This window comes from Stegodyphus dumicola, chromosome 5, assembly GCF_044657685.1.
Source record: "Stegodyphus dumicola isolate Sdum_Otavi_A_Nest chromosome 5, ASM4465768v1".
Taxonomy (NCBI): Eukaryota; Metazoa; Arthropoda; class Arachnida; order Araneae; family Eresidae; genus Stegodyphus; species Stegodyphus dumicola.
Genome location: NC_140772.1, coordinates 168,971,227 through 168,998,601, shown reverse-complemented (window position 1 = coordinate 168,998,601; position 27,375 = coordinate 168,971,227). Strand labels below are relative to the sequence as shown.

Sequence of the window (27,375 nt, the reverse complement as noted above, 5' to 3'; positions counted from 1 at the left end):
CTCAGAGCTGAAATAAAATTCTCTAATGAAAAAAAAAAACTTTTGGTTAATTTTTATCATGTCTTAGACATGATAAAAATTAATGACCCTCCCTTTTTGTCTGGGAAGGATGTCTCACCCTTTCTAAAAATAGACCATGACTCATCCTTTCGCTAATGGCAATCATTCCATGAATGAATCACGATTTGTTTTTCAAAAGAGTGAGACAACATTCCCAGACGAGTAGGGAAGGGGGTCGTTAATTTTTATCATGTCTAAGACATGATAAAAATTAACAAAAAAAAATTTTTTTTTTTTTTCTTTTTGAGTTGGAAAAATTTTTTCAGCTCTGAAAATTTTTTTCCAGCCGACTCGAGACTTTACCATTTATATTTACGAATAGTCTTTGGATTATTTATTTATTTTCTTTTAAAAAGAAAAATTCTGAGCTAGACCTATCTATTGGCTTAACATTCTGGTCATAGAAACAGTCTAGAATCTCATTTTTTTTCGAGGCTAATGCACGGTTTCTCCAATCAAAAGGGTTACTATAAAGGGATTGGTTTGAATGCATTTATCTGCAAATGTTGTAGGATTCTGTTGTTGAGAAGGGGGTATATTATTATTATTATTATTATGATGATGATGATTGTGGCAGATTCGTTTTCTACATGGAAGTCTAATCTCCTCCGAAGACCTTTTCTGGGGATCGTCGATAGATGGTTTTTCAATAGGAATCGTTTCCCTCGGATCCTCAAGAGATAGAGGGGGGTCCTTTCTTGAGACATGGAGCGGTCTCTCCTCCTCCTCCTCGAGAAGTCTTGAGAAAGGGAGAGGATTTTCGGTTCCCTTATTCTCGAGGGGTCTTGACAAATTGAGAGGTCCCTCCTCTTCGAAAGAGAGAGAAGTTTTGGTTCCCTTATCCTCGAGGGGTCTTGACAAATTGAGAGGTCCCTCCTCTTCGAAAGAGAGAGAAGTTTTGGTTCCCTTATCCTCGAGGGGTTTTGACAAATCGAGAGGTCTCTCATTTTCGAGGGGTCTTGATAAATGGAGAGGTTTTTCATCTTCGAGGGGGTTTGATAAAGGAAGAGGTCCCTCCTTCTCGAGGGGTCTTGAGAAAGGGAGAGGTTTTTCATCTTCGAGGAGGTTTGACAATGGGAGAGATCTCTCCTTCTCGAGGAGTCCCTCTTCCTCAAGGGGTGTTGAGAAAGGGAGAGGTTTTTCATCCTCGACGGGTTTTGACAAACTGAGAGGAATCTGAACAGGCTTCTCCTCATCCCCATCATTATCGAGGAGGATGAGGATAGGCATTTGGAAAGGTTTTTTCTTTTTCTTCTGAACAGGCTCCTCTTGATGCTCGGGGAGAGGGATGGGGTAGTTGTTCCACCATTCTATTTTTTCTTGCTCGAGGATTTTTTCAAAAGTCGTGGCCTCCTTAAGATGAGACGAAGGAGGAGAATCCTCGAGAAGAATATAATAGGTATTCTTCCCAGTCTTCTCGATCGAGAGAGGTTCGTGCAGACATTTGTGCAACCATTCACTAAAATGAACGAGAATCCCTTTTGTCTTCTCAAGACGATCCATTATCCTATTCATTTGCGAGACGGTTAGAAAGTGGGACGTGTAAAAATATTTGGCTCGTTTCATTAACAAAATTTGTGCATCCAAAGGTGGAATGTCACGAGCCATCAACACGTTTTCGTCGGATAAAAATTCGTCCCGCATCTTTTGATAACTCCCCACGGTATGATAACCCGCACATTTTGAAAAATCGAAGGCTTTCAAGTAAGCGACTCCTTGGATGATATAAAAGGAAAGATCAACATATTTATATTTGAAAGGAATACACGTAGTGAGCTGGGGATGCCTCCTCATGATCCACTTGGACAAAAATACGACTTTGGGGCTCTCCCCTTTTATTTATAGAGAGAAAGAGAGTGTGACCTTCCCTTCCCTCCTCCTCCTCTCTCCCTGCTTCCTCTATCTCTGGACGTCCTTGGATTGGAAAGGGTGACTCTGAAAAAAAAAGAAGGTCATGGTAGGATAATTTTTTGTTTATTAAATTATTACTTTCACTTCCTCATTCCCACACACATTCATCTTTTTAAGAAAAGAAAAAGAGGTCATGGAGATAAGATTTCTTGGAAAGAAGAGAGAGAGAAACAAAAAAAACAAATAAAACGGACGTCATAGAGCCTCTATGTGTGTCTGTGTGTGTCTATATAGATATATAAAAAGGCGAGAGTACTGGGCGAGATCATTTCTTTTCCATTGGGAGCCATGTCGCTATTAGACGTTTTTCCAACTCAACGGATTTCGAACGGCGAGAATTTGAAGACGCTAAAGCAAATCTCCAACCTGAAAATCTTTTTGGCGTGTCATTGTGCGACATTTATTCCGCATTTACCACCTCATCAAGCGATCGTTTCTTTCAACCAAGATGTCGAATCCTCCAACCTGCTCGTTCAGAATATATACAGAAATTTATTCGAATCGCAACAAACGAAAGAGGAATCTCCCTTCTCTTGGAATCGGATGGATCGAGCTTTGAGACGGCCCATTCAAACAGACCGGCGATATACGGATCCGCGCACGAGTTTTCGGTGGAAGAATATTTTTCTCACGAAACGATATTTTACGTTTGGAGTGAGAACGACGGCTGAGGACGAAGTTCATATTGTTCAAACCACAGCCGCTCCTCTCGCCTATTACGAATCATCGTCCCCCAATCTGAAGGAAAGAAGTTTTAAAGTCAGCGACAGGATGAAATATAAGAAATATATTCTAAGACCTTTTCTAAACTATGTCGTTCCCCCGAAAACGCAATATCTCATCGTCACAACCCAGAAGAGTCTCTTTCTCGTCGATCGGTGCTCGTACTCGCTTTGGAAACAATTGAAAGAGGAGATTTCTATCCAATCGCCGATGATGTTTCAAGAAAAAGAAGAAAACCCTCCGCCACCTTTACCCATCCCTTCCTTAGATGATAAGAGGAGCTGGACCAAACCGTCATGGCCCGAAACAAAATCGACCCGGCAACGGAATGAAATTGAAGTCATCACAATTGAAGATGAGGAGGAAGAAAAAAAATTACCTCTTAAAAAACGGTCGACTTACCGGAACCTACCTGGCGTGCAAGATCCGCTTCAGAACCCAGAAGCTTCTTCTTCTTCTTCTTCCCCGACTTGTTCAAACAGGCAACCTCTTTCGGACTCCTCACAGACAGAACCTCTTCCAGTATCCTTTTCTTCTTCTTCTTCTCCTCCAACCTGTCCCGACATCGTAGAGGTAGAATGTCAGACGGGTCCACAAGTTTCAACGGGTCCAGAAATCATGGAGGCAGAATCACAGCCGGGTTCACAAGTTCCAACGGGTCCAGAAATCGTAGAGGTAGAATTTCAGCCGGGTAAACAAGTTCCAACGGGTCCAGAAATCATGGAGGTAGAATCGCAGCCGGGTCCAGACATCCTAGATCCTTCCACTCATCCCAAAGAGACTCCAAGTGTTTCAAGACAGCCTTGTGAGGATCCAGCCCTTCCCGTATGGAATGATTATATGGACTTACAAAATTTGGTGCAACAGGAAGGAGAAGAAAATAATCATACGGATGGGTGGGTCAAAGACTGTTTAGATCATTTAACCTCGAATGAAATTGAACTGTTATGGAATTGCATTTCTGAAATCACATCGGAAATGGGATAAAAACCAAAACAAAAAAAAATTTTTTTAATAACAAATTGGAGGAGGGTCATGATGTCAATTAAAAAAAATATTATATAGAGTCCAATCTTGGTGGTTCACTTCAGTTTTCCAGCATGAGGTGATCCACGTTTCCCGAAATATGGATCCCATTCCAAGAGAGATTGTGTAGAGCCTTCACTTCAGTTCCTTTTTTTTCCTACCAAGAGGAGAGGGTCCCCAAAGGGCTACCCATGTCCAAAGAGAGAAAGTGTAGAGCGTTCATTTCAGTTTTTTTTCCAAGTTTAGGGGAGGGAGGTCTCAAAATGACACCCCCCCCATTTTCAAAGAGAGATGGTGTAGAGCGTTCATTTCTGTTTTTTTCCAAAGTTTGGGAGTTTTCAAATGACTACCCATTTCAGAGAAAGAGAGAGAGAGAGAGAGAGAGAAGGTGTAGAGCGTTCATTTCAGTTTTCCAAGGTTAGGATGGTGGTGGAGAATCCTCCAAAATGGCTACTCATCTCAAAGAGAGAGAGAGAGAGAGAGAAAGCGTAGAGCGTTCATTTCAGTTTTCCAACATTAGAAGGTCCCAAAATAACCTTCTGAATTCAAAGAGAGATCGTGTAGAGCGTTCATTTCCAGTTCTCCAAGATCAGAAGAAGAGGGTCCGCTTTTCCCAAAAGGGCTTTCCGTATTCAGAGACAGCGAAGTGCAGACTTCAGTTTTCTCCCTCCCCAAGAATAGAGGGTCCCAAAATGGCTTCCCATTTCAAAGAGAGAGGGAGAGGCGTTCATTTCCATTCTCCAAGATAGGGTCGTCTGCTTTTTCCCAAAATGGCTTCCCAATTCAAAGAGAGAGAGAGAAAGGGTGTGTAGAGCGGTCATGTTCATTCTCCAAGATAGGTCGTCAGCTTTTTCTCAAAATGGCATCTCCCCATTCAAAAAGAGATCGTGACCAATTTTTTCCAGTTTTTTCCAAGATGGGGGGAGAAGAAAACCTAGGATGGAATAACACGACACACAGAGCGAAAGAGGGAAAAAAACGCCATCTTGTCATTTTCTGATAGGGTACCTGTGTTCGAATACTTTTGTGACCGACTGTACTGTGGCCGACAGATACTTCAACTTCTATTCATGAGATGGCGCCACGTGTAAAATCCAGTTCTTAATCGGAGCAGCAAAGTGACGTCATTACTCACTGAGACTTCTGGTGAGACAACTGCACGGACGGTAGCATGAACTGTGTTCCGAGCTCTGTGTTGATCTCTGCAATGTAATTTAAATTGTAATTTAGTACTTAATATATTCTTTTGTTATAGGAGATTGTCTACTCTTATTTTCTTTAATTATATCATGCATTAAGCACACGACCACCAAAGGTTTCATTAATCCAGTCTATTTCTTCATCAAATATTTCAGGGGGTGGAGGATAGTATTTCATGTTTCCTTTACGTAAAATTATTGCCTTAGTTTTATCAGTGTTAATTTTAATCCTCCAAAGCGTAAGCCATTTTTCCAGTTTTATGAGATAGCTTTGGAGTTGGTTTCTTACGGCGATAACTGTGCAGGCTTTAGTAAGTATGGCGGTGTCATCGGCAAAGAGTGCAAGATGAACAGAAGGGTCTTTAGGGACGTCTTGTGTATAAATATTAAAAAGGTACGGCGAAAGTGCCGGCCCCTGTTGTACACCAGCATTGATTGGTAGAGTAAGCAGTACCCATTTTGATTCTGAATGTTCTGTTGCTGAGAAAAGAGGCTATTAAGCGAATAAAATGATCTGGAAAATTAAGAGTGATTAGTTTGTAAATAAGGCCTAGATGTCATATCCTGTCAAAAGCTTTCGCGATATCGAGAAATATAGTACCGGTCGGAAGCATGCAGTTGTAGCCTTCAGTGATAATATTGATAACTCTAAGAAGTTGGTGGCAAATGCTATGATGATTACGAAAACCGAATAATCTTGCTCTATAAATCAATAAAAAGGCCTATTCGAACTTACGCAAGTCCCTTGTGGGGCGCAGCAGCAATTATTAACAGGAAACATATCCAAAATTTACCAAAATATTACAGTTCGGCAAATCCTCAAAGCACCGTACAAGGACATTCATAATGCAGCGACTTTCGGTTAACTTTTTTAAACAGATTCCTTCGATCGATAAACCCGTTCTTCATTCATTTCCTATTTATCATCCAGGAAATGCGTCATCTAGAAAAAGATTCACAGCCAATCTGGAAAGTGCATATAATGCGTTACCATTTCCTAAGAGGCGCTGCTATGGAGACGAGGCGCCTCGAAGTTATCACTCAGTGATTCCTGCTTTGACCAGCTATTGGAGAATAGGACATTAAACTATCCTATTGAAGAATGAGAGGATATCTAGACCTGATCCCTGATGATTTAATATCATAAATTATGCGATTTTAATAATATCAAACACGTTTTCTGCTTTAAAATTTATTCTTAACTGAACTATGCATTTTATTATTTGAGAATAATATGTTGCATAGAATACATTAATCGTAAACACAAGTTTTATAAAATTTCAATACAAAAATTTCGTTTTTTGTAAAATTTAATATTTTTTAGGTTCAGTGAGGGCATGTTGATAGCGTACTTGCTGAAGTTAAGAAGAGCAAGCTATGATCTAAATGAAGATTTTGAGGCACTTTATGGGCAAATGCTTTTATAGGCTAGTCAAGTGCAGAGTCGTGGAGTGTGGTATGTCTCTGCATTGTTAACATAAATATTCACAATTGGAGGTACACTTGTCTCTGAATGTGGTTCCAAAAGATCACTTGAAAGTTTACCCACATTCTTGTTGTTTTTGAAAAGCGTTAAACTGGCAATCATGAAGATGGCAGATACATCTAGCATCTTAAGGCGAAATCGTCCAGGTACAAAAGCTCAGGTATGTTTATATACATATATATATATATATATGTGCATTATTTTTATTATTCTATACTATAATCTTTCGTTTCAAAATATATTTATTTCCAATAATATTGGCCTCTAAAATTGCCGTGGTGTGAACTTGTGTGAGTGTACTAAGATGTTTATGACATTTTTTTCGAGGGGGGGGGGAATTGAAATGTGTATTAAACGTTAATTCGGATTGAAAGATGTTTTGGTTTAGGTAGCTTTCAATATTTTCATATAAAACAGTACGTGTACATTTAATTCTATATTAATCTACTAAGGCTCCCAAGGACACCTTAAGAATTTGTAGGAAGCGCGGTGTAGCCCGGAGTTAAATTTGAATATAAAGTCCAATATTTTTCCATATCATCTCCATGCGATTTTGGGTACAGCTTGAGTAAAGGACCCCATTGGCAATTTTTGGCTTGGCGCACTTTTTGGATGGTTGTTTTTCTGGTAACCCGGCAAATTATAGAATACTCCACTTTGGCAACCCTGTCGCATTCCCACGTGAAAGTGTCATTTTCTTCGAAGGAGCAAAATATTGATGTATTCAACAAATTTCTCGAAATTGTAAGGGACATAAATTGGGCAGAGTGTAGGATTTCTTTGTAAATTTACCATGATTTTGTAAACTTTACTAAATTTCCAGCATTCTTTTATTTTTAATTTAAACATGTATTCTGAACTCCTGTTTCCAGTTTTATAACTTAAAACTTCACTTTCAATATTGCTGCTTAAAATATGCCTCCATGTACTTGTATATTTTCAAACTTTTCTTTACTTTTAATGTAAACATGCATTCTTAACTCCTATTTTCATATTTTTAATTTAAACATGTATTCTGAGCTCCTATTTTCAGTTTTATAGCTTGTAGTTTGTATTTTCAGTATGACTGCTAAAAATATGCCGTTATTTATTTATTTTCAGTTTCACTGTTTAAATACATATTCTAAATTTGTATTTAAATTTTTCTTGTTAAAATGTGCATTCTAACATCTGTTTTCAATTTTAACTGCTTTTACAAAGCTAAACTTGTATTTTCAATACTATTACTTAAAATGTGCCCCTCCTTACTTATGTACCTTCAAATTTACTGTTTAAACACATATTCTAAAATTTTTTCTGGTTAAAACATGCTTTCAAACTTGTGTTTTCAATTTTAACGGCTTTTCCATGGCTTGGCGACACTTCTGGTCGCCAAGCCAAAAAATTGCCAATGGGGTCCTATACTCAAGTTGTTCTTTTTGATTTTGAATAAAACAAAACTTCTAAAATTGAAAGGCTTTAGTGTAGAATTGGGTGCCCCTTCGAGTGGCAAAATTTTTTTTTTTAATTTTGGCGATGAAACCTCACTTCTGGTTACCACAATAGTTTTAAATTTGTTTTAGCTTCCCGATTTTATTTAAATGAAAATAGATTGATGTGTACATGGACATATTTAAGGCAGTGTGCAATGCCTAGTTTGTGCAATTCTAGGATGTGTTTTTAAGTAAAAACAGATCGATGTGTACATGGACACAGACCTTATGCAATTCTTCGACTTCTTGTTTTGGTTTTGTGTAGCGGCCTTCTTGAAATTGTGACTTCCTGGCGCCGATCTTGGCGTGAAGAAAGAATCGCCAATAAACAAGGGGCACGAAATTGTAAACTTTTACCAATTGAAAATGTACGACACAAGTGTAAATTCATTACACTTGTGTCGTACATTTTCGTACACTTGTTTCGTTCGTTTATCTATGACACAAGTATAAATTCATTATTTTACACTTGTGTCGTAGATAAAACACACCACAAGTGTAAAATAATGAATCATTTCCGTGGTTGATCTTTGGATTATGGTTACTTGGCGTTTTTTTGGCGACCAACTCTGCTACAGCAACCCTCTATTTTTTTTTTTTTTTTGCCGCCATTTTGTCTTCACGAAGTAAAGACGTGTTTCTTTTCTTTTAATTTACTGAACACTTTTTCTAACAATCTACTATCCGAATTGCACTTATGCTAGAAATTTTATGTAACAAAACTGCTTAATCATGACAAATATTAACTGCAAAATTGGGAAAAAGTGCACAATCGCAAACTCGTTTTTTTTTTTTCAGAATAGCACATACACATAAACCATGTACACGTCGACTTATTTTTGCTTAAAAAAACATCCCAGAATTGCACAAAAATGGCATTGCGCACACTCTTCACTATATCCATGTACACTGCTTTTTTTCTCATAAATTAGAAAAATTTCACGAAAATGCATGACAATTTTCTGAATCTTTAAATCCGGTAAAAAGAACATATATGAAATTACCTGATCGCGAAAAAGTATATACCCTTTCCAAAGATGAACATTTCCACGTATAAAATAAATAAAATATCCAAAAACTTTTACCTCTAAATTGTCTATTATATTATAAACGTCGCCAACGAATTCATACCGCAAACATTACAAATGGTTACAAATACTTAGTGTCAAATATTTAAATTATTTCCATGCACGTTTACTTCCACTCAAACGTATGCCAAATTCCTACAAACATATAATTCACAAAATAACTATCATTTAATTAAAATATAATTAAATTCAAAAACACTGCTTAAAATACAAATAAGCACATACATTAAATTAATAAAAATTAGCTTACAATCCTAATTACTTTAAATCACTGCTAATAACAATTTTCCAATAATACCATATTACTTTATTTATTCCTTACATTTAGAACAATGCATAAAAATAATATCCTCAAATAATTAAAAATACTAACTTACCTAATCTTCTTCAGAATCTTGATTACATGGCGGATACACTTTTCTTGTTTCCTCCGCTAAATAAAAGCAATCGTATGTGCACCTGTTTCAGGATCTTTAAACTCATACTTATAGTTCACAGCAAGATGTTGAAAACCTTCATCCTCCAAACAGACTTAATAAAACTTAATAAGCAATCTTTACTTCTATCTCGCACAACCTTAAAAAAACACTTATTACTACCCCTTTCAATCCCACTAAATACCCATTTCGAATTCACTTTAGATACGGCCATGGGATCCAAAAATTAACTAACACTGTGTCACACAACACAGAATAAAGCTAAATACAAAATTTCTAGATTTCCCCCCTTTTTCCGATTAAAGAACTGTAATTCGTCCATTAATGTCACATGACATATCTCATGATCTCTCATTTCCCTCACACAAAATAACGCGTAATCGGACCTGAGTACTTTTCACATTATTACCAAAGTCCTAGGTAGTAACCTTTATCGCCTCCAAAATGTTGCCAAACTACCAGTTACCATATTCTAAAGATCAGCCATTTCCGTAAAATTTCATGAACAAAATTATATAGTCTGATACTTTTTTTCTTTGTTCATTTTGATGATGTTTTTTAATTCGTTCTCTTTATTCTTTGCTTGCTCGTTATAATTTAATTAATATTTAAAATGTTGTTGTAGCCATAAGAAAAGAACAAATATCACTCGAAAATTGATCATGTTTCATTTGAAGGGTGGAAAATGGACCCGGAATATTGCTAAATTAGTAAATTTATCCCATTCTACAGTGCAGTATGTGATAAAACACTTTAAAGAAGAAAATCAGATTGAAAATAAGGTAAGAAGACATCGTCTGGCAAAGTTAATTCAATGTGATCAGAGATTTAAAGTTAAAAAATTTGTGAAAAGTCCACATTTGAATGCTGCAAAGATTTCTACAGAATTTAGTGAAAATTTTTCCACTTCAATTTCGCCTGAAACTGTTTGGATCGGCTGGATTACATGGGAGCTCTGCTTGAAAATTTTGCAAAAAATAGAAAGCATATTCTTTCCTTTGCAAAATCAATGGTAAATGAGCCTGAAGCATATTCGAACCATGCCTTATTTGCAGATGAAAGCAAATTTAAAATTTTGGGTTCCGATGGGCATATAATTTTTTGGAGAAAGAAAAATGAGTACCTTAATCCCAAAACCTTGGTTGGCACAGTAAAGCATGAAAGTGAAGGTGTCCTTTTGTGGTAGAGTTAAGTAATTTAGTATTTATTGATGGCATAATGAACCATGCTGCTTATTTAAGTATTTTAAAAGATAATTTAAAATTACCCTTCCAAAATTTGGGTACTGGAAACTAACTCTTTTTTTTAATTCAGAATAATGATCTTAAGCGCATGAATTTAAAATTATCCTTCCAAAATTTGGGTACAGGAAACAACTCTTTTTTTTTAAATCAGAATAATGATCTTAAATGCATGACTACTCAACGTTCGCTGTGGTGTGTCTATAATTATCTACAAGTTCTAAAACCACCTCAGTCACTAGATTAAAACCCAATAGAACATATTTAGATAGAATTACAAGTTAAAGTATGAAGATGCAACATAAAAATGTAAACTGAGCTAAAAACAGGGATGATGGAAGAATGGGAGAACATTGATGCAGATATTACCACGAAAAAAAAAACAAAACTCATGAACTCTCTTCCCAGACGTTTGAAAGCTGTCATAACTGTGGCAGGATATCCTACAATATACTTACAGAAATCCTTTAATCTTCGGATTATGGTAACTTGGCGAAACGTTGGCGACCAACCCTGCTACAGCAACCTGCTAGTTTTATTTTTTTCGACGCCATTTTGTTTTCACGAAGTAAAGGCTTTTTTTTTACTCAACATTTTTTCCAACAATCTGCTAGCCGAATTACACTTTGCTAGAACTTTTATGGAACAAAAGTACTTAATCATGATGAAGATTAGGTGCGAAATTGAGAGAAAGCCTAGAATCGCCCACTGCTTGCCGCATTCTTAAGAATTGCATATACACGGTATCCATATACACATCAAACTATTTTCACTTAAAAAAACATCCCAGAATTGCATAAAAATGGCATTGCGCACTTTCTTGACTTTAACCATGTACACATCGACATATTTTCACTTAAAAAGTCAAAGAAAATTGACAAAAATCCAATTCTTCTTACTCACTGTAAAAAGCGCCAAACAAATAGTGGGCGATTCTGCACTTTAGCAGCAAAATTGTTTCTAAGTGTTTATTAGCTAAAATCCCAAATGGAATTTTCTGGAAAATGTCACATGACATGTCTCATGATCTCTCATTTCTCTGAGACAAAATAATCTGTGATTTGAACTGTGTGCTTCTCAGATTATTGCTAGTCTTAGCTAGTAACCTTTATCGCCTTACCAAAATGTCGCCAAACTACCTGTTACCATATTCCAAAGATTAGAGAAAAGTTTTAGTATGTTCATAAAATAACTAATGTAGTTTTGATAAGAGAAATTTATAGATATTATTAAAAATTCTCATTCTCAAATATTATTTTTCATTAGTGAATAAATCAATATTTCACTGAAACTCGTAAGTGTACGAACACTTTTGTGAGCCACTGTATATGTATGTAAGATTAAATTGTGTAATAAAAGTATTATCTTTAGAATTGCTGCTTGTAAAATTTTATTGAGAATAAATGGAGAGCATATATATTTTTTGAAAATTACCAGTGCTTGAATAGCAATGATAGTATACAGTCAGTGGTGGCCAAAATTGTAGACACTTTTGGAAATTTTTATGTTTTTGATCTTTGTATGCTTATAGAAAACGTTACGTTTCACAAAATGAAAACTTGTATATATCATTTTAAAGAGAATTTATTACTGAATTCAATACAAAACAAAATTCAATTATTTTCAATACAAAAAAAGTTAAACGATAATAGTTATCGATATACATTAGATAGTGATGACTGCAGTGAGTTATCAGTACTTAGAAGGGTATCCTTTATTTTTTATTACAGCTTCACATCGATGTTTTATTGAGCTGACAAGAGTTTTAAGCTCTTCTTTCGTTATTTTATGATGCCAGAAAACAATTATAGCCTCAATTAGTTCCCTTTTATTTGATGGGCGCCTCATTCGGACAAGAGTTTTCAAACGGTGCCACAAATTTTCGATAGGATTGAGGTCAGGACTGTTTCCTGGCAATGACAACAATTTAATGCTCTTTGTACAAAACCATTCTTTCGATATTTTGGCCGTGTGGCAAGGACCAGAATCCTGCTGAAAAATAAACGAAGCATTGTTGGGAAAGAGATCTCTGATGGAAGGTAGAAGTTTTGGTTCTAGAATAGTGTCAATGTGTTTTCTGGCATTCAGTGTCCCATCGATGACATGAAAGCGACCAATACCATCTGCTGACATGCATTAACACTAATTAAGTTCTTCACAGTTGCTTGAATGCAGTCAGGATGTAACTCTTCTATTCTACGTCTTATATATTTTCGCCCATCACTATAGAATAACGATATCTTAGTTTCATCACTCCAAACTTGTGACCACTGATCATCTGTCCAATTAATGTGTTTCTTTGCCCCCTGTAGTTTTTTTCGTTGCTGAAAATTAAGATAAGGCTTTTTTAGTGAATTTTACCTCTCAGTCCAACATCTGTTAATCTTCTCCTGATTGTTCTTGAACTGACAGAAACACCAGCATCATTCAGATCACTTCTGATGGCCGCTGATGACATTTTTCTATCTTGGAGACCTAGTCTTTTTATTCTTCTGTCATCAATAGATGTAGTGCACCTTTTTCAGCCCTTTCCTTCTGTGTTTTTTATTGAATTTGTTTCCTGATATCGTAAACAAAACTTTCGGACTCCAGATGTAGTCACTGAACCAACCCACCTGTCTTGCAATTTCAGCATAGAAAGACCACTTTCTCGTAACACAATAATATTACATCTCTTTCTAGGTGTCCAATCTACTCTTTTATTTGATGTCATTGCTTCTTGACTAAATATTAAAAATGTTTACAAAAATTCTTACTTGTAATTGCAGTGTATAAGAAGGAGGTCCTCCTTCTACAGAACAAAGCAAAATAATGAATTGTTTCAAGTGTAAACATAATGTCAGCTTCTACTGGCAGTTACTGACATTTGATTGGTTCTCAAAACAAGAACAGTGATTGGCCAGGAAAGCTAGACATTACAAACCACTTCATAACTGTGTTTTGTATTTATATTAAAGTACATATAACTTTTTTTATTGCAAATAATTGAATTTTGTGTTTTGTATTGAATTCAGTAATAAATTCTCTTTAAAATGATGTATACAAGTTTGCATTTTGCGAAACGTAACATTTTCTATAAGCATACAAAGTTCAAAAACATAAAAATTTCCAAAAGTGTCCACGATTTTGGCCACCACTGTATTTTATATCATTTTAATCTAGTCTTTTTCTTCCTTTTGTGTTAAAAATAAATATTTTTTTGACTTGAATATTATACAAAGTTTGGCCTCCATATAAAAGTATTCCAAATAAGATTCTATTTTTTTAATCTTTTCAGCTGTTTATTTAAAAACTTTACTTTTTAATGTAAAATGTGGTCATTTTGTTCAAGTTTCATTTTAATTAAAAACCCATTTTGCCCATTCAGTGGCTGTGTTTAAGACTGCTGAATATTAAGAGTCCGACCTGGGTTTGATTTCAGGCATAGGGGCTGGCTGCGTGGTGTATTTTTGTGCTTTTCCCAATGTATAACATGAACATGAGCCAGTATTCCTCATAAAGTCCTCTGCATTAGGCAGATAAGGTAAAAATTTATTTCAGGGTGCCACTTGGCAATTGGCCAAGATGGCCACTATACAAATTGCACAGACTTGGTGTCAGTGTATACATCTATTTTTCACTTTAAAAACATCAGAAAATTGCACCAACTCGGCATTGCACACTGCCTTGACATCGTCCATGTACACATTGATCTATTTTCACTTTATAAGTATCGGGAGAATGATGTTGTCATATAAGGTTAAAACAAAGTTGATCATCGACAAAATCAAACAAAATTTATAGTCAATCGAAGCTCAATAAACTGCATTTTTAATCACACAATGAAAAACATAAAAAAGGAAATACATGTTATTTCATATACACACAACAAAAAGGAAATCTGGACTATTTAGAAATTTCTGTGTCTTAAGTCTGTGGCACACAAAATTCCTTGACAGCATCCAAAAACTTTCTAAAATTATCTAAACTAGAAATATACATACTTTTGGTATATATGTACTAGAAATATGTATACTTTTGGTATAAATATGCATACTACCACATAAATCCACAAAAATAAGAGTAAAAAATATCCTTTGTAGTGCCAGACTTTCGGTGGCATTTCTTCAAAAATTCCCTGTTTATTACATTCCACATACCTTTGATAATGTTGATATGAGCTCTGATTTCCGGATCCTTAAATGTCTGCGTGATTTACTGAGAAGTGAACGAAGCCATTATCAAAAAAGGCAGTTGTACAACTTCCAGTAGTTTGATATGATTGTTGTTCCGGGTAAAATATTCCGTTGAATTGCATCCAACATAGTTCAAACACTTAAAAAAAAAAAAAAAAAACACCTTCCGCTCTCTCATTATATACCACCAAACACCCAGTTTACCACCAGCCATTTTACGATGCAAAGCACAAAATACGCAATGTACTTCCTAACCGACATCCAACGCAGAAATAAGCCCTTACAAATATTTTCCTATCAGTCAAATTCATTGCAATCACGTCGTAGTAGGGTTTCCGTAACATTCAACTGCTCAGGTTTACCATAAATGAAACAACAACTCTGCAATAATCCAAGAGGCACCCTTAAATATAGATTAACTGGCAAATAATCCTCATGTGTTTTGTCCTGTTCAAATAACACAATTAAAAACTTGCTTACTGCTTTGATAATGTGCAAGTTAAATATAAAGGTTTTTTTTTTTTTTTTTAGCATATGAGGCATTAATAAATCAGAAAGAAATTTGAAATATAGCTAATAATATACTCTCTAATAAAGATCAATTACCACATTTCAGAATCTCTGATTAGTGCACACTATTCAGAGTGATGTTCCTTTAGTACAATACTTCTGAACTAAAAATATCATAAAGCTCTTCTAAATTTAGTTGAAAATTGCTTGATTTGAATTTTATATGTTCACTACAGTCAAAAGTCATTAATTCGGACACCATAATCCGGAATGATCTATAATCCGGACCTCAAAGCTACAAACTATCTGCGCATGCGTATAGGCATTTACACATGCGCGTAAGACCTTTACGGCTGCACATATGCGTGTGCGCATGCGCATAATACGTTTACGCATGCGCGTTTAATGTATAACGAATGGTATAAGCTAAAATTATCTAATTATCTATTTCAGTTAATGTTGCAGATTGCGTTGTTCCTTAATCTTCGCATTGGATCCGGCTTATTATTTTTTGCAGACTGTTAGAGCAATTTTATAAAAGTAAGCTTGAATTTTCGATTATGTCAAATAGAATTTCCGATGCTGGAGCTCCCAAAGGATCTACAAAGCGAAAGTATGTTTCGATGTCCATCAAACAAAAAGTGGAATTGTGTCAAAAAATGGATAAAGGCATATCCTTTGTTTCTCTAACCATTCCGAAATCTGTTTATCAATTTCACGCTGCTCTGCGGCTGGGGGGGGGAGGTAAGCCGCGGCACGCAATGAGTTGGAAGTTGATCTGTCAGCACTATCCTTATCTTCTTTTTATTTTATTTGGCTTACAATTCCTTACTAAATGTAGTATTTCATCTCGATGTACTCCGTCTTTGATATGATTTAAATCAATTTTCTCATCATTATAATTCGCTTCCGATAGGGAAGAAAGTGACACAGAGGTTATTGAAAACGAAAAAATTTCGATTGACAAATTAGTCGGTATTCTCGACACAGCAATTATAGGACTTTAACAGTGGAACTTTGTAACTGAACAAGAAATTATGTCTGTTTATAGAATTAAATAGAAAGTATTATCACATAAAACAAAGCAACTTAAACAACTTACATTGAAAGAAATGTATAATAAAGTAAACAAATAAATATTAAGTTTTTTTTTTTTTTTTTTTTTGTAAATTTTGATACCTTTTAGATCATAATTGTTCTTTATTTCATAAATTACGGTTTCATATTTTTAATTTTATAATTTCTGCATGCCATCTTACCAGAGTTAAACTGATGATCTATAATCCGGAAAAATCGATAATCCAGAATTGCTGAAGTCCCGATGAATCAGGATTAACGACTTTTGACTGTAGTAGAAATTTAATGCTTTTAAGCTGGAGTAAAATTTAAATTTGTTTTAAACGTGTATGTTGTATTGCAAATTTATATGTTATGTATTGAGTACCAGATTTTTAGAAAATGAGTAAATTAGTTGGTTGTGTTTTTAACTAAAAGACATAACTATCTAGAAGACTGCTAATAATAAATTTTAGCATTCTGATATATGTAAAATCTGTGGTTGATCTTTGGATTATGGTAACCTGGCGATTTTTTGGCGAAAATTTGGCGACCAACTCTGCTACAGCAACCTTCTACTTTTTTTTTTTCGGCGCCATTTTGTCTTCACGAAGTAAAGACATGTTTCTTTTCTTTTTATTTACTCAACACTTTTTCCAACAATCTGCTAGCCGAATTACACTTATGCTAGAAATTTTATGGAACAAAACTGCTTAATCATGACAAATATTAACTGCAAAATTGGGAATAAGTGCAGAATCGCAAACTCCTTGCCGCGTTTTTCAGAATCGCACATACACAATAACCATGTACACGTTGACTTATTTTTACTTAAAAAAACATCCCAGAATTGCACAAAAATAGCATTGTGCACACTCTTGACTTTATCCATGTACACTGCTTTTTTCTCATAAATTAGAAAAATTTGCACGCAAATGCAGAAAAATTTTGTGAATCTTTAAACTCGGTAAAAAGCACATATATGAAATTACCTGATCGTAAAACAGTATATACCCTTTCCAAGGATGAACATTTCCACGTATAAAATAAATAAAATATCCAAAAACTTTTCCCTCTAAATAATAAACATCACCAACGAATTTATAATGCAAACATTAAAAATGGTTGCAAATACTTAGTGTCAAATATTTAAATTATTTCCATGCACGTTTACTTCTACTGAAACATATTTCAAATTGTTACAAACATATAATTCACAAAATAACTATCATCTAATTAAAATATAATGAAACCATGTACACGTCGATTTATTTTTACTTAAAAAAATATCCCAGAATTGCACAAAAATGGCATTGTGCACACTCTTCACTATATCCATATACACTGCTTTTTTCTCATAAATTAGAAAAGTTTCACGAAAATGCAGGAAAATTTTGTGAATCTTTAAATTTGGTAAAAAGGACATATATGAAATTACTTGATCGTGAAAAAGTATATACCCTTTCCAAGGATGAACATTTCCACGTATAAAATAAATAAAATATCCAAAAACGTTTCCCTCTAAATTATCTATTATAAATGTCACCTGCAAATTTATAATGCAAACATTAAAAATGGTTCCAAATACTTAGTGTCAAATATTTAAATTCTTTCCATAAACATTTACTTCTACGTATTCCAAAATACTACAAACATATAACTCACAAAATCACGATCATTAAATTAAAATATAATTAAATTAAAAAACACTACTTAAAATATAAATAAGCACATACATTAAATTAATAAAAATTAGCTTACAATCCTAATTACTTTAAACTAATTCATTGCTAATAACAATTTTCCAATAATACCATATTAATTTATTTATTCCTTACATGCATAAAAATAATATCCTCAAATGATTAAAAATACTGACTTACCTAATCTTCTTCACAATCTTGATTGCATGGCGGATAAACTTTTCTTATAGATTCAATAATCCAGTAGTCAACTGGCAGTCTATTCACATACTAATAAGAAATTAATAAAATTTCACCTATACTCAAATGACATTCAGCAAACCATGTACCCTTCCCTACATTCCGTTTCACAAAATGGCCATTTTCACCAGATTTCTTGCACCGCCATTCAAACTTATCTGTAATATCCTTCCTTTCACACAATCTCATTTCATTTCCACATGTTGGACATTCATACTTATCCGCAATTAATACTACACTCATACACCATTCAAGCAATTCTTTTGGATTATCAGATAAACGCAATAAAAATTTAGAATTCACTTTACATAGCGCCATGGGATCCAAAAATTAATCAACACTCTTTCACACAACACGCAATGAAGCTAAATACAAAATGCTATAAACTACTTCAGATATTTTTCCAATTAAAGAACTGTAATTCGTTCATAAATGTCACATGACATATCTCATGATCTCTTATTTCCCTCACACAAAATAATGCATAATCGGAACTGAGTACTTCTCACATTATTCCCAAAGTCCTAGGTAGTAACCTTTATCACCTACCAAAATGTCGCCAAACTACCTGTTACCATATTCCAAAGATTAGTCAAATCTGTAATGCTTTTAGATTATGACACTACTGATACCAAAAAAGAACAGTAATAATGTGTATATAAATAACAATAATAATAATAAAGGCATTTTGAAATTTTCATTCTGAATATTCATAATAAAATGATTTTATAACTTTTTATAAAATGTTATTAATATGTATAGTTCCATGTTTTCCTTATATAGTACAAAGCCTGTAATCTGGACTCGTCGGGACTTCGGCGATTCCGGATTAGGGGCTTTTTCCGGATTATAGATCATAAATTTAAATTTGGTAAGATGGCATGCAGAAACTATACAATTAAAAATATGAAACCGTAATTTATGAAAAAAAGAGCAATTGTGATCTAAAGAATATCAAAATTTACAAAAAAAAAGCTTAATATTTATTTGTTTACTTTATTAAACATTTCTTTCAATGTAAGTTATTTAAGTTGCTTCGTTTTTTGTGCTAATACTTTCTCTTTAATTCTTTCTTCTATAAAGAGACATAATTTTTTGTTCACTTACAATGTTCCACTGTTCAAATCCTGTAATTGCTGTGTCGAGAATACCGGCTAACTTGTCAATTGAAATTTTTTCATTTTCAATAACCTCTCTGTCACTTTCTTCACTATCGAAAGCGCGCATGTGTAAACGCTTTACTGGCTTTACGTGCATGCGTAAGTTTGTGCCTTTGAGGTCCGGATTATAGATTATTCTGGATAATGGACATCCGGATTATGGACTTTTGTACTTTAAAATATTTTTCTTAATAAAAATAAGGATAAAATGGACAAACTATGAGAAAATATCTAAACCGAGTTAGTAATGTTATAATGAGTTTAATGAGGAGATGGTTGAATGCTTTTTGAGGAAAGGGGAATAATAATTTTTTAAAAAAAATTATTTAATTAAATGAATTTTTGGAACTACTGTTACATGCGCCCTCAAGTCGCCAAATTTCTCGCCAAGCATTTTTGGCAAGAAACTCCACGGTGCCATATTGCTATGTAGCAATATATGTGCAATGCTTTTCCATATCGTGGAAAAAATACATAGAGAAGGGAAACTGAAAGTCTTCCTGAAAATGTAGTAATGTGTCTTCTAAGCCATTATATGAATTCAGGTCGTAATTTGACAACGGAGAATTATTTTTCCTCACTATCATTAGCTAGAAGACTTAAAATGAAAAACACAAGTTTTTTCGGCACAGTAAGAAGACATCGACAAGAAATTCTGTATGAAGTAAGGAAATCAAAAACCCGGCTATTTGAAACAGTTTTGCTAAAGAATGGTGAAACTGCGCTCACTGTCTATCAGGGAAAAAGGAATAAAAATGTCCTACTACTAAGTACCTTACATCCAAGTGTAAGTATAGACTCACAAAATAAGAAAAAGTTTCCAGAAACAGTAGAGTTCTGTTTCTGGAACCATATGTGGAGTTGATATCGTTGACAAGATGCACATAAATATTCTGTTCGCGCTGCTTCACGTAGATGGCTTATGCATGTTTTCTATAATATGCTGGATTTAGCAGGGACGAATGCCTACATTATCTACCATAAATTGAGTGATAAAAATATTACAAGGCACGACTTCCTATTTCAATTAGTAGAGGAATTAAGAAAACTTTATTTAAACAGAAGAAAAACAGTGAAATTGCCCCAGGAAATTTCCAAATTTAGCTATAGACTCTCGAAGAAAAGACATCAATGCCAGATTGGACTTTGTAACAACAACAAAACAAGTGATGTGTGTAAAAAATGTTCATATTATGGGTGTGGAAAATGCACTTCCAATATTGAAAACGTTGTGTTTTGTAAAAATTGCGAAAAGCTGAAAAATGTGTTTTATTAAGAGTAGGCTGAAATTTATAATAAAATATCCTCTATTTTTTTATTAAAATAATCTGTTATTCTTTAAAGTTCTTCAACAACTGTAATTAATATTCTTAAAAGCATTATAAAGCATTTACATTTGAATATATACATTAATTTGTTAAGCAGTCAATTTGACTGTCGTTGGCGCTTCTAGTGTTAAACTCTGCTGATAGCCACATACTTTAGCAGCAAACATTTGACTGCAAACCCACACAAGTCTATCAGAAACGTCGTTCTTCGCCCAACTTCTCATATCAGCTCTGCATTTCGGACACGCCAAACTCCGTTTTAAAAGTTCTGACTCCCACAGACATTCCAAAAATGAACTTCTATCTGCATAAACACACCCGTGAACAAACGACTCATTAACAACTCCAACATTGTACCTTTTAATACTAAATTTACTTTCCACACAATCTAAAATACACGATTGAAATCTTGCCTACATGTCTCTAAGTTTCAACGTCAAAAGGGTTGCCATACAAACAGCATCGTCTATCAAACCATTCCACAGCATGGAATTGTGCGAAAAACCAGCGCAGAACACATATTGCCACATTTGGTGATCTTAGGGCGCATATAAGAGTAGAGCAGAGTTTTTTCCTACTCTGTTGAATAAGTTAAAATTTATACAAAATAAGAAAATTTTATTTTAACTCTTCTTAAGAAATGTTAGAAAAAATACATCTGAAACAATTTTCTGTTAAAAAAAAGGAAAGGCAAAAAAAATCATATAAAATAGGAAAATGTATGAAATTTTAACTCTTTGCTGAAGATAATGTACTATTAGAACTACTGAAACTTCTGAAATGTTTAAAAAAAAAGTGGGAAAAATTATATTTCCTCATCTTTTTAAAGTAAGTTGATTTGTATTAAAATATTTACTAAGATTTATTTTATATTTCATGCATTATTTTAAATTTGTGCTTAGTTAAAAAAAATCATTTGAAAATATCATTTCAGATCATCCAAAGAGAAGGGTGATCTTTTCTTTTGTCATTTGCATTTCTGCACGATTCTGTAATTAAACCTTCAAAATTAGTCCGGCAAATTTTATAATATTATGCTGATTCTTGTTATTTCAATTTCTCCAATAATCATTATTTGATGTGTTATTTTAACTCAGAATATGGTTAGGTTATTCACAGTTTAGGATATTTTAGTGTATATTACTTTAATAAAAGTTCTGACACAATGCTGGTCAAAGAAAATAACAGCATAACCTAAAATAATTGTTACAAGTTCTTTTTAAAAAAAAAAAAAAAAAAAAAAAACATGTACACGAAACTGAAGAAATTATTACTAGCTATCTGGGGGGGGGGTCTATTGATGCTAAACTACCTCTCACCTTCATTTTAGTGCCATACAGCTTCATCATATAGCCTGTAGAAAGATAAAGTATTTATAACAGATGAATCTTGCTTCTGCAAATAATGAAGCATTCTTTCAGTGGTCTTTAGTCCTTCATTGGGAATCATCTGCCCCCCCCCCCAACTTTTCCCTTGTTTTCCGTTTCTTTGTCATCTGATGCAGAAAACTTTTGTTTATTCTGGTGAATAGTGCAACACTATTTTACCATCTTCTTAAATTTTCACTCTGCCCCATCCATTCACCATCTGTAATGTCTTCTCAGCCAGAAATTTTCTTCACTTAGCCCATTATATCACAATTTTCTGTCTTTTCTGTTCTTTTTTAAAACTCGTTTCGTTGAATGGTCCTGCAACTTTCTCCCGTGACAAATGAGGCTAGTAACCTCCCCACTACATCCAGCATGCCTATTTTCTTTAGCTTATCGATTATGCCACACCCTACCTCCATGGCTGAAAAAAAAAAGAGTTGAAAGGAGTTTATGTGCGCGTCTCTTCATTATTTCCAGAATGCCTTAAGGCCCATTTCCACTACTGCATACGAACGCGTTGCGTCAATTGAGCACACACTTATGGCATCTGCACAAGCGTTTCCACTGCAGCGTATCCGTAAAATATTTTCATTTTCCACCACTAGCTGTCACTGTAATATTTTTTCGCCAAACAACCAGTTTGCGAGTTATGACACTGAAAAATCTGAATTTTTCCCGCTTAAGTGAGACTTGTTTGTTTTGGATTTGATATGGATCCTGACATAAAACACAGAAAAGTTTTGTTTACTAAATTCCATGTTATTGGAAATTTTTATTTCTGCCTTTAAACTACGAAATTAAAGTACGCTAGCAATTTTTAGGTAAGTAAGGTTATAATGCATATTATGAAGATCACTAATCGCATAGAAGTAAATTTTAAACATTTCTTTGTGTTTCTAGAAGCCTTAAATATTAAAAAAAAAAAAATAATATACAGTGAAACCTCATTACAACAATATTTTAGGGACCAAATAAATATATTGTTGTAGAGAGGCATATTGTTATATCAAGGGCCCACATATTTTGAGCATTTAATAAGAGTTTTTTTTTTTTATTATTATTATTAGTTTAAGGTGCATAACATACTACTTTTAAGTCTATATTTAGAAGAAATTAATTTGTAAAATACTAATAATAGTGGTTTAAATACTAAAAAAATAAATAAATAAGATAAATTCAGAAAATAAGCACATAAATATTCACATACGTGAAAACACTTTTTATTGAAAATAATCCAATATTTTTGTTTGTTTATTGATTTTTTTAACTGTTAAGTCCACCAATACTGTATGCATTGAGTCTAGTGCACGAAAATGTTCTTCATTTGTCGACGGAAGGCTTGAAAAAAATGTCCGTAGAGAATTCACAGATTGAAGAGCTTCCTAGGATGACAATAAGGACTGCGATGGACCTGTATTATCATCATCATCTTCATCATTGTTTCCTATCTCATCAGTAATTTCAGAGAGAATATCTTCATCAGTAACTCCTGCGAAACCATAAGATCATCATCTGCTGTTAAATAGTCTTCTATACTAATTCCAAACTTTTTACCGCTTGTTTCCTCAAGTTAGGATACGGATTTTTTTATGTGCAAAACACATTCTTGATCATCTGAGAGATCATTGTCTATGGAATTCTCATCATTATCAGATTTCTTATCTTCCATAACACAAAGACCGGCCTTTTTCCAGCTATTCCGAATGGTTTTTTCTGTTACTTCCCACCAACTTCCAGCAATATTGTCACACGCTTCCTTGACATTTACAGCTTTGAAAGGGTCTTCTACTTTATTTTCAAAGTTTACAAGTATGGAGTCCACCAACCGTTTTCTGTAATATCCTTTGAAGCACTTAATTATGCCCATATCAAGAGGCTATAAAATTGAAGTGCAATTGGCAGGGAAAAAAGCGATTTCGATATTTTGTAGCTTTGGAAATGACGTGTGAGCACCGCAGTTATCTATCAACAAAACGATTTTTTTCTTTCTCTTCTTCATTTCATTGTCTAACTTCTGTAACCATTCGTAAAAAAATTTAGACGTCATCCAAGCCTTCTTATTTGCTTTATACTCCACGGGAAGACTTTTCACGTTCTTAAAGCACCTTGGCTTCAATGATTTACCAATGACGAGAGGTTGTATTCTATGCGTTCCTGGGCTATTTGTACACAGAAGAACAGTCAGTCTCTGCTTTGATTTCTTCCCTCCATAACACTTTTCACCCGTGAATGCCAGTGTTCGATCGGGTAGGAGTTGGAAAAACAGTCCAGCTTCATCTGCATTATAAATATCTTCTGGAGCATACTTTTCTAAGATTTCTTTCATCTTGTTTGGCCGCCATTAATTTGTGTCGTTAATCGGGGCTGACTTTTTCTCTCCGTGAACTTCTTGGAAAGTTATTCCATGACGATCTCGAAAACGCATTAACCAACCATTGCTAGCTTTGAAAGTTTCGTTCCCTAGCATTGCTTCAAATTTCCATGCTTTTGCACATAATAAAGGTCCATTTATTGGGACATTTGTTGCTCTCATCTCTTGAAACCATTTTAAAACAGCAGCATCAATGTTTTCATTTGTCGTAACTTTCAGTCGTTTTCGCTCTGGGTTAATTTCATTTGAAGTTACAGCATCTTCGATTTGCTTTCTCTTCTTTAGGAACGTTGCAACTGTAGATTGCGATAATCCATGTTTCTTAGCCGCATCAATCTGCTTCATTCCCTCATCAATATCATTGATAAAGTTCAGTTTATCTCGAAAAGATAGTTGCTTTCGCCCTGCCATCTTAGGGAACAATATCGTATGAAAGAAAGACAAATGTTTCGCGTAGAACTCAAAATCGTTAAACACTATAAAACAACCTTTGAACTCACTTTTCAGTACGTCACTTAACAACACCCCGCCTCCATCTGCCCCTGTTCCTCTAACAAAGGGCACTTGTTCTGTGACAAGGTGACCAGTCAGGTCTAGATGTCCTTAAACCTTATCAGAATTCCAAAGCTTACTGGAAAATGAGACTAGGCATACATTTACACTTCACCCCCCTCACCCACTCCAATTCCCAAAAGGGTGGTCTTCATCTGTTTTGAAATCTGAACAATAGCTATTTATTCAGGGATAAGTTGAATATCCACAATGAGTCTTAATATACGGAAAAAATAACAAAAGAAAATGAAAAAAAAAAAGCATTTAAAAATCAAAATATTATTATAAAGGGAGAAAATAGTACTGAAATTTATATTGAAAAAAATCGTTTTACAGAGGTTTATTATTCTAGAGAATATAGCAATATTGAGGGGAGATTAACATTAGTTTATATGCAAAACATTATTGTAGTAGAGGGAGTTATTGTTGTATCGGGTATCGTTGTACCGAGAGTTTACTGTATATATATTATTAAATCTAAAATGTACGGTTACTAAAAAAATAAACAAATAAATAAATAAAATGAAAAAAGTTAAACGAATTAAAAAGTAGTTGTTACTTTAAAAATACTGAGCAACTGTAAAGAAAGGTACACAACACTTACACAAAATTTGTTATGCTTGTATACCGCGGACTGCTAACTTCAGGGTCATAGCTGGATAATTTATTAGAAATCTTGTTTGTTTTAAAATGCACTATGGGCAGTTATATTTTATGCATAATCCATAAAATATTTTTAATTAAAAATTTTTTAATTATATCTCTTTTTATAGAAGATTATAAAAATAAGCTTTTTCTCTTTATATATACACACATTAGTTAAAAAAATGGAAATATTTAATTAATTAATTCCTGCGCTTCTGCTGGAGAGGACTGAATTTAAAAGCAATTATTATAGTAACTTTTTGTTAAAAAAATGTTTAGGGCATTAATTCTGTCTCAGGTTAATTGGTAATGAAAGTTTAGAGCCGTAAACATCCCAAAGCCTGAGCACGTGTATGTACATTCACATAAAAGTGAAACGAAAATATATATATATGTACAGGGTTTCAAAAGAATAAATAGTAAAGTTAAATTAAATTTAAATAATTCTCTTGCGCCATTGCTGCAAGGAATGAAATTTGAATTTAACAAACATTCTCTACTTGTAAAAAGCAAATTTAAAGTTGATGAAATTTAATGTAAACAAATAAATGATTAATTATTGCTGCAAACTAATCTACAATATCATTTAAATTCTTAGAGCATATGTAAATCAAGTGCAAGTATCAAAATCCATGAATAAATAGACAATTCCAAAAATTTATTTACCCTATTATTCACTTATGCACTTTTATAATTTTTTAAGGATTTTTACGAATAGAGAATGTTTGTTAAATTCAAATATAGTATAGGGTACGCTTTAAATTCGTATTATATAGTTTTCAAAAAATTTTTCGGGGAAAATTTGCATAAATAAAACATTATATTCAATGCATATAATAATAGAAATAAATTATAAAACATGAATATAGATCAAATTTGAACAGAAAGCTAAGAAAGTTGCAGACAGGGGCGGAAAAGCTTATGGGATTCGAACTCACGACCCTACGTGTTAAACCTTGTCACCGTCAGCTTTACCACTAAGCTAGCATCATACTGGAATGGTAAGCATATTTTGACTTATATACATCATCAAGTAAATCAATTCTTAAAAACTAAATTTTTTGGTCCTATTTCAGTGTGCTGTCATCTAAAAAATTCACCAGAGTTTTTTCTTCAGCTTCTAGGACATTTCTTACAAAAAATCTCTTTTAAAGTGCCGTTCCATTTGAAGTTAAACGGGGTGCTAAAAATATATTCCATGTGCTTACAAATATATGTTAGACCAAAAAGGTATATTTATAAATAGTGAAATACAAATTTAACATACTCTTTAATGCAGTGGAATATTTAAAAGGCTGTCAAATTTAATTTATAATTAACATTTTTAGTTTTTACCTATTTCAAAAGAGAAAATAACAACTCTTTTAATGTCGTATCTGATTTGCTACAGCAGTTTGATATAGTCAGACGTTCAGTTTCATGAAAGGTAAATGTGTGTTCAGAGAACTTAAAAAATAATTGTCAGGACAAATTTTGGTATTTCATGGACTTGAAATTATAATTTTTGCGGCTGAATTTCTTGACTGCGTGATTTCCTACGCGAACTAGTACTGTAGTTGTAGTCTTTTGTTGGACCCCCTTTTTTTTACATGGATAAAAGCATTTTCAAATGCAGTCCTCCA

General features: G+C 33.8%; 1 protein-coding gene across 1 annotated transcript in view; it reads left to right on the top strand.

Annotated features, from left to right (window-relative positions):
* Positions 1-6,299: 6,299 nt before the first annotated feature.
* The window catches only part of Mob4 (MOB kinase activator 4), a 62,810-nt gene continuing 41,734 nt past the window's right edge, over positions 6,300-27,375 (top strand). Inside the window, exon 1 of the mRNA XM_085817362.1 lies at positions 6,300-6,565. Coding sequence (XP_085673488.1) covers positions 6,506-6,565 — 60 coding nt within the window. The 5' untranslated portion in view covers positions 6,300-6,505. The remainder of the gene's footprint in view (positions 6,566-27,375) is intronic.